General features: G+C 38.2%; 1 protein-coding gene across 5 annotated transcripts in view; it reads left to right on the top strand.

Moving 5' to 3' along the window:
• KCNG3 (potassium voltage-gated channel modifier subfamily G member 3) overlaps nucleotides 1–20,945 on the top strand; it is an 84,972-nt gene that overhangs the window by 34,014 nt on the left and 30,013 nt on the right. For 3 of the 5 annotated variants that reach the window (XM_049095490.1, XM_049095488.1, XM_049095487.1), the window contains exon 2: nucleotides 10,694–10,767. In XM_049095490.1, the coding sequence (XP_048951447.1) occupies nucleotides 10,694–10,767 (74 nt within the window). Of the gene's footprint in view, nucleotides 1–10,693; nucleotides 20,801–20,945 lie in introns of those variants that run through there. The other 2 variants (XM_025454048.3, XM_025454049.3) reach the window with 1 other exon arrangement.

Here is a 20,945-nt window from a genome sequence, read left to right as displayed (position 1 = left end):
ATTTAGGCCTGAAAGCTTAGGGTAGGAAGAATGTGACTTTTCCTTTTGTGGCATTCCTGGGGTTGTGCTGGCTGACTCAAGCTGCTGACAACTCCATCATGGTGATTGCTCTTCTATTTGGGCATGCATTTTACTTTTTCTTAAATTTGTTATTAAATTAGAAAAATAATGTATGCACATGGTAAAGCATTTAACAGCACGAAAGGGAATGAAGTAAAAAGTGAGTTTCCATTCTGCATCAGGCTCCTAGGCTCTCTCCCTAGGAGTAGCAAGTGGTGTTAACAGTTTCTTGAGTATCCTTCCCAAACATTGTGTGTGCACATTCATACCATTATAACATATTTTGTGTACCGTTCTGCAGCTGTATGTCTGAATGTTTCCCATCAAAATACAGGAATGCACCTTATTCCTTTCCTTGCCTACATAGTATAAGGTAGAGTCATAATGTTGCCGATATCAATTTCATATGATTCAACCTAATAACTTTGGGAAATATTTATATAATCAATCTCCTGTGCATAGACATTTCTGTATCTTTTTTTATCCTTGCCTATTACAAACAGTGGGTCTCACTCTACAGTTCTTGTGTCGATATGAGGGTAAGTGTGTGGGATATATTCTTGCAGTGGATGGCTGGGTCTCCTGTGCAGCATTAAGCTTGATATATCCTAACAATTACTCTTTTAAAAGGTTTTACCAATTTATGCTGCAACCAGCAGTGTATAAGAATATAGGCAGAATTCGTGAAAGAAGAAAGAATGAAAGGCTAGAACATTCATCCTTGCTTTCTCTTTCTACTCAGGAAGGCACTAAACTGAACTTCTTTTAGTGTAAAAGTAGGACCGTGAGCCCAGAGATGGTTTGTAACAGTAATTATAGCCACAATCTGTCCAGTACTTACTGTTATTTTATATTATTTCATTTAATTCTTGCGACCACTTGAGAGATAGGTTCTATTATTATTGTCACCATTTAACCAATGAAGACAATTCAGGAGGAGAGATTAAATATCTTATTCAAAGTTCTGCAGTGAGTTACTAGTTTGATGTGCAAAAGAAGGACATAATATCTTTATTTTGGGTAAAAAATGATCACAGCCTATTATCTTTACACACACACACACACACACACACACACACATTTGTCTTTAAGGAATTTATATTTCTTCTTTCCCCACCAAGACAATAAAGTTGATTTTTAAAATCCTATTTCAATTTAAAGATAATTTGAAGCTATTATTTACAATAATCGAGACTTGGAAGCCATGTAAGTGTTCATTGACAATGAGTAGTAAAGAAAATGTGGCATATATATTATGGAATATTACTCATCCGCAAATAGAAGGGAATTTGCCATTTGTGACAACATGAATGGACCTTGAGGGCATTTTACTAAGTGCAATAGGTCAGACAAAGAAAGATAAATACTGTATAATCTTACTTATATGTGGAATCTAAAAAGAACCAAACTCATAGGACAGTTTGATGGTTGCCAGAGGAGGAGCTCAGGGGTGGGAGAAATGTGGGTGAAGGTGTCAAAAGATACAAACTTGCAGTTACAAGATCAATAACTCTGTGGGGGTGTAGTGCATTGTGATTATAGTCAACAATATTATATATTTGAAAGTTGCTACTAGAGTAGATCTTAAAGTTCTTATCACAAGAAAAAACATTTGTAACTATGTGAAGTAGTGGATGTTAACTATTGTGGCAGTCATTTCATAGTATATACTATACCAAATAGTTGTGTTGTATATCTAAAACTAATACAATGTTATATATCTATCATATTGCAATAATACTGGAAGAAATAGAAAACAAATTTTAAAGATAATTTAATAGGAAATAGTTATTGGGATTTGAGTTAATATAGCATTTTCTTATGTCATATTCTTTTTCATTTTATTTTATTTTATTATTATTAAAAAAACTTTTAGAGAAGGAGGGGGGTAGGAAGGCAGAGGAAAGGGAGAATCTTTTTTTTTAAAATTTTTAAGTTTATTTATTTATTTATTTATTTATTTATTTATTTATGATAGTCACAGAGAGAGAGAGAGAGAGAGGGGCAGAGACACAGGCAGAGGGAGAAGCAGACTCCATGCACTGGGAGCCCGATGTGGGATTTGATCCCGGGTCTCCAGGATCATGCCCTGGGCCAAAGGCAAGCGCTAAACCGCTGCGCCACCCAGGGATCCCCGGAAAGGGAGAATCTTAAGTAGGCTCCAGGCCCAGTATGGAGCCCCACATGGGGCTCCATCTTTGATCCTGAGATCATGACCTAAGCCAAAATCAAGAGTTGGACCCTTAATCGACTGACCTACCCAGGTGCCCTTATGTTACATTCTTATAAATTGTGATATTGTACTTATTTTTAATATAGTATTGTTATAATTACATAAGTGTATATGTGTATAAAATTTATAACATGTTTATAATAACTATTTCAGGTGGTTCTCTGTTCTGTTGTATGTTTTTGTAGTTCATTTAGCTTCATCAGGTCAACTATCTAGTAAAAATACTCAGTCTTTGGGTGTTTTTATATTTTTATTTTCCTAATTGTCCCTGTTTCAAATTTGAATCAGGTTCTGCTTGGTGCAAATACCAAGAACAATCAACCTTAAATCCTTTTGAAGTAAAGCAGAATATGTCACTAAGTTAATTAATGACAGTGTCAGTACCATTTTTTTCCCCTTGTGCCAGGATGGCCCAGTGGTCCAAGGCTCTGAATTAAGGCTCCAGTTTCTGATGAGTTTGAATCCCACCACAGCCTTATTATTATTTTTAAATTATTATTCTGATATTTTTAAAAACCTTAAAATTTACCATTTTAACCATTTAAAAATATTTTTAAAGACTTACTTATCTTAGAGAGAGAACATGAGGGAAGGGGCAGAAGGAGAGGGAGAGAGAATTGCAAGCAGACCCTGCGCTGAGCATACAGCCCAACCGAGGGCTGGATCCCAGACCCAGAGATCATGACCGGAGCCACCAAGAGCCTGATGTTCATTGACTGTGACACATAGGTGCCTCCCATTTTAACCATTTTTAAATGTATATTTCAGTAATGTTATAGGAATATTCACATTGTTATGAAATGGATTTCCAGAACATTTTCATCCTGCGAATCTGAAACTCTCTGCCTATTAAACAACTCCTCTTTCTCCTCCCCTGCTAGCCCCTGGTGAATACCATTCTACTTTCTTTTTCTATGAATTTGACTACTTTAGGTTATCTCATAAAAGTGAGATATAAGAGATAAAAGGAAACCATACAGTATTTGTCTTTTTGTGGCTAGATTATTTCACTTAGCATAATATCCTCAAGGTTCATCCATTTTGTAGCATATGACAGATTTCTTTCCTTTGTATTCCTGAATAATACTCCATTGTATGTATATACTACATTTGTTTATCTGTTCATTGTTGATGGACATTCAGATTGCTTCCATTTCTTGGCTATTGTGAATAGTGCTGCTATGAACACAGGTGTGCAAATACTGCTTCCAGACTCTGCTTTCAATTCTTTGGATATGTACCCTGAAGCAAGATTGCTGAATCATATTACTATATGATCAGTTCTATTTTTAATTTTTTGAGGATCCCCCCAATGATATCCTTAGCTGCTGCACCATTTTGTAATCCCACCAGCAATGCCCAAAGGGTCTAATTTTACCATATCCCCACCAACACTTGTCAGTTTTTTTTTTTAATAGTAGTCATCCTAAAAAAAAAAAAAAATAGTAGTCATCCTAATGGATGTGAGGATACCCCCTCATGGTTTTGATTTGCATTTCTCAGATGATTAGTGATGTTGAGCATCTTTTCATATGTTTGTTGGCCATCATATATCATTTTTGATAAATGTCTATCAAACCCTTTGCTAATTGTTTGATTGATTTTTTTTGTCGTCGAGTTTTAGGAATTCTTCATATTTCCTGGATGTTGACCCTTTATTATGTCTAATAACTTTGCAAATAACTTCCCCCATTCTGTAGATTGCCTTTTCTTTCGAATGATTTACTTATTTATTTGAGAGAGAGAGAGAGAGTGCACATGTGTGGGGGTGGGGGTGGGATGGGGCACAGGGAGGGGGAGAGAGAAACCCAAGCTGACTCTGTGCTTAGCCCACAGTCCAGTGTGGGGCTTGAGCTCACGATCTTGAGATCAGACCAAAATCAAAGCCAAGAGTGTAGATCAACCAACTGGGCTACCCAGGTACCCCTGTAGATTGCCTTTCTCACTCTGCTTAGAGATTGTGTCCTTTAATGCACAAAAGTGTTTAAGTTTTTCCCCTTTTTCTAAATCTCATTTGTCTGTTTTTGCTTTTGGTGTCTGTGGTTTTGGTGTCATATCCAAGAAATCAGAGCCAAGTCCAATGTTATGAAGTTTTTTCCCTATGTTTTCTTCTAGGAATTTTGTAGTTTGAAGTCTGTAATCCATTTTGAGTTAATTTTTGTATATGGTATAAGAAAAGGATCCAATTGAATTCAACACAATTTTAATGGCATGCTTCCAGTTATCCCTTGAGGTCCCAAAGAACCAAAAGGCTTCTTGTGGCTGTGGAGTGGCCATCGTGGGCCCTTGAATTCTACCAAAGTCATTTACATTGTACTGGACAAACATCTTGAGCACTTGCTAAGTGTCTAATGGATCTGGGAAGTGAGAGAAGGCAATAACAAAAATAAGACTTGGAAATTCCTGGGGTGATGTGAACGCTGTATATCTTAATAGGAGTTTAAATGAAAAAAAAAAAGGAGTTTAAATGATAGCGGTTATGTCTTTGTCAAAACTCAGTGAATGCACACTTAAGATTTGTATATTTCAGGATCCCTGGGTGGCGCAGCGGTTTGGCGCCTGCCTTTGGCCCAGGGCGCGATCCTGGAGACCCGGGATCGAATCCCACGTCGGGCTCCCGGTGCATGGAGCCTGCTTCTCCCTCTGCCTGTGTCTCTGCCTCTCTCTCTCTGTGACTATCATTAAAAAAAAAAAAAAAAAAAAAAATTGTATATTTCATTGCATGTGAAGTTTGCATCAAAAGAAAAAATGAGGGACATCTGGGTGGCTCAGTGGTTGAGCATCTGCCTTCGGCTCAGGTTGTGATCCCAGGGTCTTAGGATCGAGTTCCGCATCAGGCTCCCTGCAAGGAGCCTGCTTCTCCCTCTGTGTATGTCTCTGCCTCACTCTCTGTGTCTCTCCTGAATAAATAAAATCTTAAAAGAGAGAGAAACAAATATTGAACACTAGTTAATGATATGCACTTTGAAGTTTCTAGAGGGAAGTGCACTTTGCTCTTAAAAAAAGACAAATGGGGCACCTGGGTGGCTCAATCCATTAAGCATTGGACTCTTGTTTTCGACTCAGGTCATGATCTCAGGGTGGTGGGATTGAGCCCTGTGTTGGGCTCCACCCCACTCCCTCTCCCCCACAATGCGCATGCGCACTCTTACCCTCTTTCTTTTTCTAAAATAAATAAATAAAATCTTTTTTAAAGAAAGAAAAAGAAAAAAATGAAACAAGTATTGAACTGTAGTTAATGAAATGCACTATGAAGTTTTTAGATGGAAGTGAATTTCCCTCTTCATAAAAAAGATTAATAGATGGGTAGAGACAAAAGAAAATAGATGGGTAGAGAAGTGAATAGGTGATAAACAAGTATATTTAAAATATAAATGAGGGATCTCTGGGTGGCTCAGTGGTTTGGTGCCTGCCTTCAGCCCAGGGCGTGATCCTGGAGTCCCGGGATCAAGTCCCATATCGGGTTCCCTGCATGGAGCCTGCTTCTCCCTCTGCCTGTGTCTCTGCCTCTCTCTCTGTGTGTGTCTCTCAGGAATAAATAAATAAAATCTTAAAAAAAAAATTTAAAATATAAATGAATTTGCTCCATGTTTGAAATTTTTCATAATAAAACGTTGGTGAAAAAAGTTGAGAAGATAGTACACAGAGGTAGACTAGTCTTTACCTCACACAGCGTAGTTAATGGCCTCTTCTGTTTTGTCTAGCATTTGGCTGGGTGGGAGGGCGAGGGGTAGAACTGGTTAGTGCTTAAAGGCACTTGCTCCCTTTTTGGTGCTTCTGTAAAACTCTGAGTCCTTCCTGAATGGGCCTTCTATCCTGAGGGATCAGTTAAGTGACTGCTGGTAGCCAGCAATTGTGGTGGTCCTCCAGTACCTACAGGAAGGAACACGTTTTACACTGTGAATTAACGTAAATTACATGTAACTGAAATGAAAGTTTCATAGGACTATACTTGCACTCTGATATTTTCTATTCAATTTCTGGGGGAAAAAAAGTCAATTTTGATCCACTAATGGGTTAAGAACTGACAGTTTGAAAAATGCTGCTCTATCACATAAACCATGGAGACCAAAAGATTGACATCTATCATTTAACATTCACAGCGAACATTGCCATAAAAATCTTTTGTATTTTCAGAAGTTCCATAGAGCTTCAAAGCCTAAGAGATGTGTGTTTCGGTACACGTGCCACTGCGATCTCTTAGTTGTGTGACCTTGGGAAAGATGTTTAACTTTTTATTTTATTTATTTTATTTTTTTTTATTTTTTTTTTAAATTTATTTATGATAGGCACACAGTGAGAGAGGGAGAGGGGCAGAGACACAGGCAGAGGGAGAAGCAGGCTCCATGCACCGGGAGCCCGACGTGGGATTCGATCCCGGATCTCCAGGATCGCGCCGTGGACCAAAGGCAGGCGCCAAACCGCTGCGCCACCCCAGGGATCCCAGATGTTTAACTTTTTAGCCTCAGTTCCATCATGTGGAGAATGGGGATATTAGGGGAACTACACACTTCATTCACTTTCCTTTTCTAGAAAAGGATTAAATGAAGTGATGTCTATAAAGTGTTTAGCACAGTGCCCGAGGGAAAGGCTTAGATAAGTGGTAACTATTTTTATTAGCCATTAGTTCATGAGCTTCTGTGTTTGGGCCTCAAAAGAAATCAGAATGGGCTTCTAAGGAATATGGTGTTCTTAGTATCTTCTTTAGGTTTTTTTTCCTGTTTGTTTTTTATAGAAGTAACCTTTGGGAGTACCCGATTGTTGGCTATCGCACTCAGTAAAACAGTACTGTTTTCCAGCAGTTGGTGGTGGTGGCTTTGGCGAGAGTGCCATTTGGAAACATGGGGCGTTTTGGCAGGCTTCATCGTGTTTGTTGTTGGAGACTGCCTTGGCATAGTCCTAGGTGAAGGAGGGATGCCTGGGGTGTCTCACTGATTCATCCCTTTGGCATGGAATTCTAGATAAACTGCATCTGATTTGGGGGGTGGGCAGGAAGAGCCCAGAGGGCCTAATTACAGAGGAGTTTACCTCTTTGAAATTCCCTTACTGAGGGATTATTCTACCATTTGGATTTCCTCCTTTTTAATCTGAACAGCTTTGGCTGCTGGTGGAAATAATTAGAACATTTTCTGATATTTTTGGCACCATTAGAAATTTTGCTCTTCTTAATTTAATAGAATCTTCGAGTTATATTGCTGGGAGAGCCCTTATAAGATCAATGTGAGTCTGCTGCCTGATAGGCCCCTTCAGAGCAGGAGAGTGGCAGGCTTTGGGCATCAGATGCAGCACTCTTGCTCCTATCTGGCCGGGGAAGAGATGCAGTACTCTTGCTGGACAACTGGTGCATTTAACCCACAGCCAATCTTAAGAAAATGATGACCATCACTACTGTGTGCTGCTGCAATTGCTTTGTGTGTATATCTTACTGCTTACTATATTTACCAGTTTATTACCTAGGATGGCAACCAGTTTAAAGATCTCAGCGGCTTAGAACAACAAAGATCTATATGTTGCTCATGTATCCTATCCGATATGAGTCAGGATGGAGAATGTTTCTTTTTCCATACAGACACTCAGAGGCTTGGGTGGATAGCAGCCCCAGCCATCTTGTATCCATTTAGGATACATGTCTTCCAGGTTGCCATGGCAGGGAAGAGAATTAGCCTTCACTCTTAAGTGCTTTCATCCAGAAGCAATAGAGTCATTTTGCTCATGGTTCATTGGTCCAAACTGATCATATGACCCTGCCTCACTGTAGAGAGGGCTGGAAATATGGGGGGACCTATGGACTATTTGATGAGCATTACCAAGGAGAAGTGTTATATGTGGTATTTTATTTGTTAAAACTGTATATTGAAAAAAATGCAGCTTCCTCTTCTCTTAGATCTGCCAAGTTTCTTTACTCTCCCACTTTTCTAAGCCGCCAGGTTCAAAGAGGCCATCATTGCAGCAGCTTTTACTGATGGCCTGGTGGGGACAGGGCAGCTACTGCCAACCACAGGGGAATGCAATCCATGGAGCAGCAGAATATGCAGTAGAGAAACAGTGGGGGAAGCTGTGACTTTATTTGCTGACTTGGTATGGTAGATTGAAAAACACTCCCTACTTTTCCGCAAACATATCAGGTCCTAATCCCTGGAACCGGCAGGTGTTACTTATATGCGGAAGAGTTTTTGCAGATATGATTAAATTAAGGATCTTGAGATGGAGGGTTATCCTGGATTAGCCCAGTGGGCCCTATCATATGTATCCTCACAAGAAGGAAGCAGAGGGATTTGACACCATGACAGAGGAGGAAGAGGCAGAGACTGAAGTGAGATACAGCTACAAGCCAAAGAATGCCCACAGGCCCCAGAAGCTGCAAGAGGCAAGGAGTGGATTCTCCCCTAGAGCCTCTGAAGGGATTGGGTTCCAGTAATGGGGAATGGGGCAAAAGTGAGAATTATCTTCTTATACTCTCTATTTTCATCTTTTAAGTTTAAACCATGTGAATGTATTACCTATTCAATAAATAAGTACAGTTAACCTTTACAGCCCTGCCAGCTCTAGGATAGGTGAACATGGTTCATTTCATTTATTCATTTTCCCGAGTAACTTCCAATGCAACTTGTGATTTGTGGACTGCACATTAATTCTTTTCAAAACGTTGCCTCAAGGCAGGGGCCCCTTGCATCCCACCTACTCCAATTTCTTGTCTCTTCATTGTACTTCTGATGTTTGGGTCTAGATAAGTGGTGGGAAAGAATTATGTGGAGAAAAATGAATGATGGGATAACAATTACAACTTTTAGTTAGAGTTTCAAAATGTAATTCGATTAAAAATACCTCAGAATTGGGATCCCTGGGTGGCGCAGCGGTTAAGCGCCTGCCTTTGGCCCAGGGCGCGATCCTGGAGACCCAGGATCGAATCCCACGTCGGGCTCCCGGTGCATGGAGCCTGCTTCTCCCTCTGCCTGTGTCTCTGCGCCTCTCTCTCTCTCTCTGTGACTATCATAAATAAATAAAAAAAAATTAAAAAAAAAAAAAAAACCTCAGAATTACCTCTCTCTCTGGATCAAGGCTTCTAAAACAGTGTGCTGAGATTTAATTTCCTCAGCCTTGAGGAGTGCAGGCAAGGGCCAGGGTAGCCAGAGCCCCCCAGGCTGGTGTCTTCTACTTCAAGAATACTACCCCTTGCTGCCAGTGTGCTATATAAATATTATTATTTTCAATGCGTGCTGTGATGCGGAAAGGTTGGTAAATACTGCTTTAGGTAAAATGTGGCCTTATATTTTAAAATACATGTTGCATAAAAATAGCTATGGAAAACAAACAAACTAGTTAGGTGTTTGGGAAGAATCTAGAGATTGCTTTGCCCCAGTGTAGGAATCCTCAGCCTTCTTTCCACGGTGACCTTTGTGATAAGGATGGTCATAACCTGGTGCTGTCCTGGTAAGGTCATTGGCACTCCTGCAAGACCAAAAAAAGTAGCTCAACTTCAGTGTTTCCCACATAAGCCTACAGGAAAAGAAAGCCAAGTAACATTTTAGGAAATGCTCTTGAGTTCATTCTTATTTACCAATAAATAATAAATCAGCAAAAACTTGGGTAAGTCCACTCTCTGTAGAAACAAAATCATTCTGACCCATCTCATAACTGGCATCACAGTTGAGAACCACTGTCCTCATAGAATAAGTAACATTTCATGTTGTGGCTAGCTGCATATAAGTAATTTTTTTATTTTTTATTTTTTTTATTTATGATAGTCACAGAGAAAGAGAGAGGCACAGAGACACAGGCAGAGGGAGAAGCAGGCTCCATGCACCGGGAGCCCGATGTGGGATTTGATCCCGGGTCTCCAGGATCGCGCCCTGGGCCAAAGGCAGGCGCCAAACCGCTGCGCCACCCAGGGATCCTCATATAAGTAATTTTAAAACACCAAATAAGAGATCTTTTTTTTTTTTTTTTTAAAGATTTTAATTACCTATTCATGAGACACACAGAAAGGCAGAGACATAGGCAGAGGCAGAAGCAGGCTCCCCATGGGGAGCCCGACGCGGGACTGGGTCTCAGGACTCCGGGATCACAACCTGAGCTAAAAGGCAGACACTCAACCACTGAGCAACCCAGGTGCCCCAGAGATCAATTTTTTAAAGGATTAGTGACAAGCAAAAAAAAATACTTAGTGGTATTACATGCAGTAATATAAATAGAAACTTTATTAAGATCAATTTTCGTTTGAATTGTATTACTTGTTGCTCTGTTGTGTCCTGGTGGGTCTGATGATGTTGGTAATGCTGTCTGTTCTTTATGTTTTCTGGAAAAAGTAGCTTAAGTAGTTTGTCAGTACTATCTGAAGATATCGAAGAGCTGTTAAAATGCTTAAAAATAAAATGATCAATTCTTTTGTTCTCTTGACAGGATCATTGAAGCTATCTGCATAGGTTGGTTCACTGCAGAGTGCATCGTGAGGTTCATCGTCTCCAAAAACAAGTGTGAGTTTGTCAAGAGACCCCTGAACATCATTGATTTACTGGCAATCACACCGTATTACATCTCCGTGTTAATGACAGTATTTACGGGCGAGAACTCTCAACTCCAGAGGGCTGGAGTCACCTTGAGGGTGCTTAGAATGATGAGGATTTTTTGGGTGATTAAACTTGCCCGTCACTTCATTGGTCTCCAGACACTTGGTTTGACTCTCAAACGATGTTACCGAGAGATGGTTATGTTACTCGTCTTCATTTGTGTTGCCATGGCAATCTTTAGTGCACTTTCCCAGCTTCTTGAACATGGGTTGGACCTGGAAACATCCAACAAGGACTTCGCCAGCATCCCTGCTGCCTGCTGGTGGGTGATTATCTCTATGACTACAGTTGGCTATGGAGATATGTATCCTATCACCATGCCTGGAAGAATTCTTGGAGGAGTTTGTGTTGTCAGTGGGATTGTTCTATTGGCATTACCTATCACTTTTATCTACCATAGCTTTGTGCAGTGTTATCATGAGCTCAAGTTTAGATCAGCCAGATATAGTAGAAGCCTCTCTGCTGAGTTCTTAAATTAACGCATTGCAAATCGATTCTTGCATACACTTCATTTGATAGAAAGAATTGATGCTACTTCCTATTCATCATGCGTTTCTTGCTGGGTGAGCACTGCAGTGGTACTGTCATCATGTTGGTAGGGTAAAAATTATCCTTCCCAGCTGAAGGGATAAAAAAATTTATTTATAATGGAGTAAATAGGATTGAGGCTTCAAAGGAAAAGTAATAACTCCTAGAATAAATTTTAGCATCTTATTTTATTTAGGCTTGTCTCCGCCTTGAACAATTACACTTTCTGTGTTTGTTTTAAAGTATATTATTTGAACATTTTGAAACTGAAAGGTACTATTTTCCAAATGTTTTTCCATTTTATGAATTCAGAAGAAGCTTGGAAGTTGCAGTGTTTTTTGTTGGAGAGTAACATTTTCATTTCTAAATGTTTTATAATCTCTCATATCAATGTCAGAAGTATCCTGGAAACATATGTCACATGCAGGAACTGTTTAACAAATACTTTAAGAATTTGGCCAAATTTTAAACTGTATAATGGAGCTAGATGCAAGCAAGGGTAGTATTTGAACAACTTTTCAACATATTTCTCAATTCCCTGATTTATTTTTGTTTCAATTATTCACCTTAGCATATACAGCTTCATGGAAACTTGAGCATGTTTCCTTTTTTCCATTTTGGATTTCTTTTATCTATTTACTGAAATGACTCAACAGGGTATTTCAGAACAAGGAGAGCTTTTATTGTGTAGCATTTTATTGGAGTTCATTTTACTTGAATCCACTGCTGTTACTAGGTGATAATTGTCCTAACATTCAGATGTCCAAACAAGAATATTTCCAACATAAAAACGATAATAGAAAGTTTGATACTACAACCCATATTTATCTTCTTCTCTTAATTTTTTTCCGTGGGTTTAATAAGACTTTCTGGTTGAAAGGATGTTTGTGTAGCCTTTTTATACCAAAGTCATACTTAGATGTTGTCACTGGATTATCATAAAAAGAGAAATTAAATATTTCCTTACTCTTGGTTGCTATGTAGCTAAGCCAATTTTTAAGCCAGCTAAAAACAATGAATACATAATTATTTGATCTGAGTTTCACCATTTTGAATTGTAGCTACACCAAAACTTTTGTACAATTTTGAACAATATGCCACATTAATATGGGTAGATTATTAGGACTAGAAAATATAAAACTGATGACTATTTAATGCTAAGTTTTAGCAGTATGAATTAAGATTTTGCTTTGTTAACCAGTTGCCATAAAGAGGTCAATATATAAACAGAAAAATTAAAGTCATAGATTCACAAATACTTTAACGTTGTACACTATAGTTTATGGGAGTGGAGAAGGCGGGTGGAGAGGGAATAGGACCTGGATGTATTTATCAAAGAATAGAAATGTTCATTAGAAGAGTATTAGCCATCATCTAGTTCGGACCTCAATTAGTACAGGTAGTATAAGTATGTCTGTGGAGGACTTCGGGCCGAAACCTGGATATCTAGAAATCTACCTACCTAGTACAGCAGCTTACTATTATTTTTTAAAGATTTATGTAGTTTAGAAAAAGATTTATGTATTTATTCGAGAGAGAAAGAGAGCGCATGCACACGTGTGCATGAGTGGGTGGGGGAGGGGCCAAAGGAGAGGGAGAGAGAGAGAGAGAATCTTAAGCAGACTCTGAGCTGAGCCTGGAGCCTCTCACAACCTGAGCCCTGATCAGGACCTGAGCTGAAACCAAGAGTCAGAAGCTTAATGGACTCAGCTATCCAGGTGCCCACCCAGCAGCTTATTCTTAACACATGTCTGGGGTTTGAGAAAAAGGCTCGAGAAACCATACTTTTTTGCCATTGCCATTGCAATAATAGCAAGACTGTCCCTTTTCCTTAAATTCTGAATTTATGTAATATTTTGGCCATTAAAAGAATCTCACCTATCTTTTTTACTCCTGCACACCAGTATGCTACTTATATACTCAAAATAAATTGTTATTTATTGTATATTTATTGTATTTTACTATATTTGAAATAAATGGCATGGATTTATTTTTTCCTACCTGTTTTGTTTAAGGCTTTGTGATTCATGCAAATAAGATGCAGATGTTAGCATCCCCATATTATTAATAAAAATATGATAACCATCCATTCTGCTGGCATTGGGAAGGCTTCATGGGAATATGTCTTATGTCCCCAAATAGTTTCTAACTATCTTGAGGGCTGAGATCCACTTTTCTTGCACACACCTTCATATCTGTGACAATATCTGTGACATATTTGGGCACAGGCTATTGTTGACTGATTCAGGAGAAGAAATTTCTGTGTGAAGAGGCAAGGAGAAGCACACAGCCAAATGTGTACCTGTGGAGCTACGCACGTGAACACACACACAGACTTTGAGGCTGCCCTTAATAACAAGAAATCTCTCATTGGTGATGCCAGACTAAGGACTTCTAATGACTAATTCTAATGACAGCTCAGCTACCCATTTACTAAGAATGATGATGAGAGATAGTTTATTCATGAGCTAAAAAAATACATCGTGGATGTTGTCATTTTCTAGGAACAGAGGCATTTTTCTTACAACTTTCCCTGAATCTGCCTGCCTTGAAGAAATCACTTGGTAGGACTTTTTTTTTTTTTTTGGACGTTAGGGGGAGAGAAAACGAGCAGAGGAGAGGCAGAGGGAGAGAGAGAATCTTAAGCAGGCTCCACACCCAGCACGGAGTCCAACACAGGGCTCAATCTCATGACCCTGAGATCATGACCTGAGCCAAAATAAAAAATTGGATACTTGAAAGACTGAGACACCCAGGCATCCCTAGACTTCTTTAGTTATGCTTTTAGACATTTCTCATAACTCCACCTTCATGGCACAAATACTTTTCATTAGGATCTATATGAGTTCTAGTAAATCATTAGGATGCACAGTGAGGAAAGAGGATGGCCAAACATTTGTTGATTTTACCACATGTGAGATTGTGACTTAATCTTACATATAATTTGCCTTGTATCCTCTAAAATGGTATTTTTTCAGATTAAAGATACAAATTACAGAATACATTTTTTAAAAGATTTTATTTATTTATTCATGAGAGAGGCAGAGACACAGGCAGGGGGAGAAGCAGGCCCCATGCAGGGAGCCTGCTGTGGGACTCGATCTCGGGACCCCAGGACCACACCCTGGGCCAAAGGCAGGCACTAAACTGCTGAGCCAACCAGAGATTCCCACAGAATACATTTAAAAGTAAACATACTCTTAACATTCAAGGCCTTATTTATCCTTTTCTTTTATGGCTCTGTTGTTATCATAGGTTGCTAGTTGAAACTCGCATTTGCATTTGCATTTGCTTTGCTCTTGGGTTTCGCAGTTACTTATAACCACATATTTGTGAATTCTTACTTTCTTAAAAATGTAGAAATATATTCTTTCACAGTGGCTGTCAGTGAGTCAAAGTAACATTCTATTTTTAAATTTTTTGTCCAGATGTCTTGCCTGGGTCTCCTGTGACCTGGGAGGTGGGAAAGATGGGGTTATTATATTACATTGGATATTGGTGTTGGATTGGATTGGTGTTGGATAAAAGGTTGGATTACCTTTTATGGTTTGATATTTTCTAAAAGCAACTTATTTCTCCTCTTTGCTATAGAAATGGAAAAAAAACAAAAACAAAAACCTGAAACCTCCTAGTTATGCTTCACTATTAAGCTTCTATAACTCCAAACTTAACATATAGCTTCACAAAATATTTCCAGAGCTCTCTGATCCTACATAAGATCATACATTCACTTATAGTATGCAATATACAATCCAAACAAATGTGTAAATATTTCATAGGGTCATAGTAAATTAGAACTAAATGGCCCTGGAAACCACTGGGCTATTGTGCCCCCTTCCTTTGCCCTTTATCTTATCCATATGTCAGCAGCTAGGGAAGTATGCTCCCAGTGGCTTGTAATTTAGCTATCATCCTGATTTGCCTGGGACTTTCTTTGTTTTAGCACTGAAAACACGGGAAATCCCTTCATCTTAGGTGAACTCGGACAGTTGGTCTGCTGTAGTGTCAGGTCAGGCCCCAGAAACCTGGTTTCCAGACTTTTAGTTCAATAGTCTTTGATGTACTTCTGTTTTATTTTATAACATCAGAAAGTGTGAAGGATTTATTTCTAAATATTTTCTTTGGGGTTTATGGAGCCCTTCTTATATAGGTCAAATAAAGAGCAAATATTCCTTTTAGATACCCTGGTTGTCAGGAAGGATGGCTTGGGACCAGTGTATAGGGAACTCATATTTCAGTAAAGTTTTTAAATTGCTGAACTTACAGTTGTATACCCATTCACATGTATACAAATAAGTGTAATTCATAGTTATCATTGCATTATTTAGAGGTACAGATTAGGAAGTGCCATAGCTGAATAAGAAGTAACATAGGTTGACACTTTTGTGGAATGTTTGTTTTTGTCTTTTTTTAAGTAAGCGTTAAGCCCAGTGTAGGGCTTGATCTCATGACGCTGAGATCAAGAGCTGCATGCTCCACTGACTGAACCAGCCAGGTGCCGCTTTCGTGGAATGTTTTGTGAAAGTTCCATTTTGGTCAGGGAAGGCTACCTACACTTCTCTGTTTATTCAGCATGCTTTTTCATGTGGTGTTTTACTTCCTGCTTTTCCAGACCCATCTATACTCAGAGAACTGGGCCTATCAGCTCTGTCTCATGCTGCGGAACCTTCCAGAGACTTACGAAGGAAATGTTATCTGCCAGTGTGATTGTATGATTGTATTGTCCTGTTCTGTGATTAACTTTTTTTTTTTTTTCTTTTAGCAATTCCCCTCTTAGACCTAAATTTCCATATTTTTCCATTTTATCAGACATTCCCAATAAGTAGTTAAACTCTGGACAATTAGTGTAAGCTTGTCAGTTGATTGATTGGTTAGTGACTGGAACTTGATAACCTACATTTATGCTATAACTTAATTTTAGGTAGCTTTGATAAGAATCATTTGATTTAACACTATACCAAGTTTAGTGAAAGTATAATTTACATTTAGTGGATGAAAGTCTGCGGGAGTAAATATTTGGATTTCACCTACCGGACCTAAGTAATGGTATGTCACTTATACCTGAAGAAGTGATACTGTTTTATTTATGCAGCATTGTATTATAACTGAAATTAGAAGTTCACATACTTTTGTTTTAGGTAGTCTTTCCTCTTCTTAGACTTTAATTATTTCATTTGTTTTGAAATAATCCTATAATTCTGCCCATGACAGAGCAGAGGCCACATACATACAGAGTATGTACTGTTATAAAGTATTTTGTTTTTAAAGAAAAGACACATAAATATTGACAGGTATATTTGCTGTATTTAATATACAGTGATTTGGTCAACTTGCTTATTTCTTTTTAACTGTTTGCTACAAGCTTGATCTTGCAGCTCTGATGGAATTCCATGCTTTCCTTTTCCACAGTACAGAGGGGAGGAGAATTTCACGTTTTTAGGGTAGAGTAGTATTTGAGTTATAAATCCTGAATTCTGGGGACACTTGGGTGGCTCAGTGGTTGAGCGTCTGCCTTTGGCTGAGGTCATGATCCTGGGATTACAGTATCAAGTCCTATATCAGGTTCACCACAAGGAGCCTGCTTCTCCCTCTGCCCATTGTCTCTGCCTCTCTCTCTCTCTCTCTCTCTCTCTGTCTCTCATGAATAAATAAATAAAATCTTAAAAAAAAAAATCCGGAGCTCAGGTACAAGAGGGTGTTTGTGTGTGTGTGTGTGTGTGTGTGTGTGGCCATAGCTGTTCATATGTTTATTTTGTCTTATTATTTTATCCATAGCCAATCTTTTATATGAAACACTTGGAGATAAAAATGCAAAATCATGAAACAGATATAAGGCTTAGCTTCCAGATTCAAGTGAAAGGCTGTTTTTTTTTCGTAGGACAGAATTGGAAAGTTTGCTTGAAGGTAAACTGCCTAACTTCTTATCTTTAATTTTTATTCAGGTTTTCTTATCATCTGGAAGGTTTTGAAATAAATAGTATAAATCATAGTTGTAAGTTAGAATAATGGGTCATGGACTTCTTCTTGATAAGATTTGTTTTATAATAATTTAAGGGAAATCCCTTTTAGGAACTCTTCCAGTGAACTTAGTTTTTAAAAGATCAGATGGAAGTTGAACAACATATGTACATTTGCATCTTTTTCTTCTTTTTTCTTTTTCTTCTTTGTTTTGTTTATGTCTTTCTTAAATACATTCTTTTAAATGTATGCACCTTTATGTGCTTCAGAGCAAGGCAGAGATAGGAGCACTACAGCATGCAAGAAATCATTAGATGCATTCCACTTTTTGTAATAAATAGGTTTCCAATCATTTGTATGGGAAGAAAGTCGGTAAATTTCATCATATTTTATGTGCACAGTAATGGAGGTGTACAGGTACCCACCTAGGAAACCCTGTTATTTAACCCGCGAATCAACCTTCTTTTGTATAATTGTCCCCTAATATATATGTTACTTAGATTTGATTTTTCATATGTCTTGAGAAGGGCGTGCCTGCACAGAGTCAGAATCAGATCAACTTATGAAAAGCTACCATATGTGAAATCAGGTTTGAGGAATCCTGAAAATAGTTGACTCAAGAATGAGGATTTTTATTAACTAATGAAATATGAGGTGGTCCTAACAGCATATTTTAAAAATTGAGATGTGATTCACATAGCATAAAATTGATCATTTCAAAGTGTACGATTCTGTGATTTTAATATATTCACAAAGCTGGGCAGCCCGGGTGGCTCAGCAGTTTAGCGCTGCCTTCAGCCCAGGGCCTGATCCTGGAGACCCAGGATCGAGTCCCGTGTCAGGCTCACTGCATAGAGCCTGCTTCTCTCTCTGCCTGTGTCTCTGCCTCTTTCTCTTCTCCCTCATGACTAAATTAAAAACAAAAACAAAGCCACGCAACCATCACTACACTCTAACTCCAGAGCATTTTCATGTACCCCGTACTTGTTAGTGGTCACTCCCCATTCCACCTCCTCACCTATCCCTTGGTAATTGCTAATCTACTTTCTGTCTTTAGAGTTTTGCCTTTTCTGAACATTTCACATAAATGGAAATGTCGCCTTTTGTGTCTGGCTTCTTTCCCTTAACGTAATGTTTTCAAGGTTTATCCATGTTGTAGCATGAATCAATACTTCAGTCATTTGTTGTTGAATAATACTCTGTTCTGTGGATATATCACATTTTGTTCAACTGTTTCTTTGTTGATGAATATTTGGGTTGTTTACACTTTGGGGATGAAATGGACAATGCTGCTGTGAACATTCGTGTACAAGTCACTCCCTTGCATATAAGCCTAAGAATGGAATTACTGGATGGTAATGGTGACACTATCTATAACTTTTTGAAGAATAGCTACATTGTTTTCCAGAGCCGCTGAACCATTAAACATCCCTACTAGCAATGCATGAGGGTTTCAGCAGTTTCTCCACATCCTCCCCAATGCTTATTTTTTATATATTTTTTTAATAATTGCCATCCTAATGGGTTTGAAGTATTTCGTTGTGACTTTTTAAAAAGTAATCTCTACACACAAGTGGGGCTAGAGCCAACAACCCCAAGGTCAAGAGTCAGATGTTCTACTGACTAGGCCAGCCAGGCGCCCCTCATTGTGATTTTGGTTTGCATTTCCTTAATGACTGATGATATTGAGTGTATTTTCATGTGCTTCTTGATTCTTTATATATCCTTTGGGACAAATGTCTATTCAAATAATTTTCCTGTTTAAAAAAATGTGTTGTCTTTTTATTGTTGAATTATAAAACGTATTTATGTATTCTGGATACCAGATTTTTTTTTAAGATTTTATTTATTTATTCATGAGAGATAACAGAGAGAGAGGCAGAGACACAGGCAGAGGGAGCAGCAGGCTCCATGCAGGGAGCCCGATGTGGAACTCTTCCTGGCCGATCACTCCCTGAGCTGAAAGCCGATGCTCAACCACTGGGCCACCCAGGCGCTCAACTGCTGGGCCACCCAGGCATCCCTGGATACCAGATCTTTAACAGATACTTGATTTGCAAATATTTTCTCTGAGTTTGAGGGTCATCTTTTACTTTCTTAGTAGTATCATGTGTGGCACATAAGTTTTAATTTTTGATGTAGTCCCTATCTTTTCTTTTGTCTCTTGTGCTTTTAGTGTTGTATCTAGGAAACTCAAGGTCATGAAGATTTACTCCTATGTTTCCTTCTAAAAATTTTATAGTAATAGGTCTTACTTTCAGGTGTCTGATCCATTTTGAGCTAATTTTTGTATATGATATAAGATAGGGGTCCAACTTCACTTTCTTGGAGGCAGTATCCAGTGTCCTCTACCATTTGTTGAAGAGACTGTTTTTCCCCCATTGAGTGGTATTGGCATAATTGTCAAAAATCAGATTACCATAGAAGTATGGGATTATTTATGGATGCTCACTTCTCTTCTATTGATCTATATATCTGTTATGCCAGAACTACAGAGAAGACTTAGTAGTAAGTTTAGAGATCGGGAAGTGTGAGTTCTTCTTTCACAAGATTGTTTTGGCTTTCATGGATCCCTTGCATTTCCATGTGAATTTAGTATTAGCTTGTCCATTTCTGCAAAAAAGACAGTTGGAATTTTGATAGGGATTGCATTGAATTTTTATTGAGAACGTAGATCAATTAGGATAGTACTGCCATCCTAGCAATATTGAATCTTCTGATCCATGAATTCAGTTATGTCTTTCCATTTACTGAAGTTTTTAATATTTTCCAGTGTTCTATAATTTCTAGTGTAGAAGTTTGTACTTCTTTGGTTTAATTTATTCTTAGGCATTTATTATTTTTGATGCTATTGTTAATTGCTTTCTTAATTTCACTTTCAGATTATTCCTTACTGGTGTGTAGAAACAACTTATTTTTGTATATTGATCTTGCATCCTGGAACCTTGCTGAACTTAACAGCTCTAATAGTTTTTTGAAGATTCTTTATAGTTTTCTACATGTAAGGTCATATCATCTGCCAAGAGAGATAATTCTACTTCTTTCTTCCTTTTATTTCTTTGTCTTACTGAATTACCCCAGCTAGAGCTTCTAGTATATTGTTAAATAGATGTGAGAGTGGACATCCTTGTCTAATTCCTGATCTTAGTGGGAAAACTTTCAGTCTTTCACCATTGAGAAAGTTTCATTTTATTTCTAGTTTGTTCAGTGCTTTTATCTTGAAAGTGTTTGGATTCTAGAAGTGTATTTTAATGAAGAGATGGGAAATTTTTGTTGTGACTTGAGCTTATTTCAGGAAATAAATTTTGTTGAAGCAAGTTTCTAAATCTATACAAGATAACTAATCAGGTTGAAGCCATAGTAGTGCTTGTTGGTGGCGGTTTTTATGGTTCATCAATTGATGTACATTTAATGGTTTCTAAGACTATTAAACTGATTCTCTTCATTAACTCGAGTTAATTTGAGTTTGTGTTCATTTGCCTAAAGATACAGAGATGCATAGATACAAGAAAGATAATGTGTTTCTGTTGGTTGGTTGGTTGTTGTTTTTTAAGATTTATTTATTTATTTTGGGGAGAGAGAGCACGTGCGCGCACTCG

This window comes from Canis lupus, chromosome 17, assembly GCF_003254725.2.
Source record: "Canis lupus dingo isolate Sandy chromosome 17, ASM325472v2, whole genome shotgun sequence".
In the NCBI taxonomy this organism is placed as follows: domain Eukaryota; kingdom Metazoa; phylum Chordata; class Mammalia; order Carnivora; family Canidae; genus Canis; species Canis lupus.
Note: the sequence above shows the minus strand (reverse complement) of the source record. Positions and strands in the feature narration are given on the sequence as shown.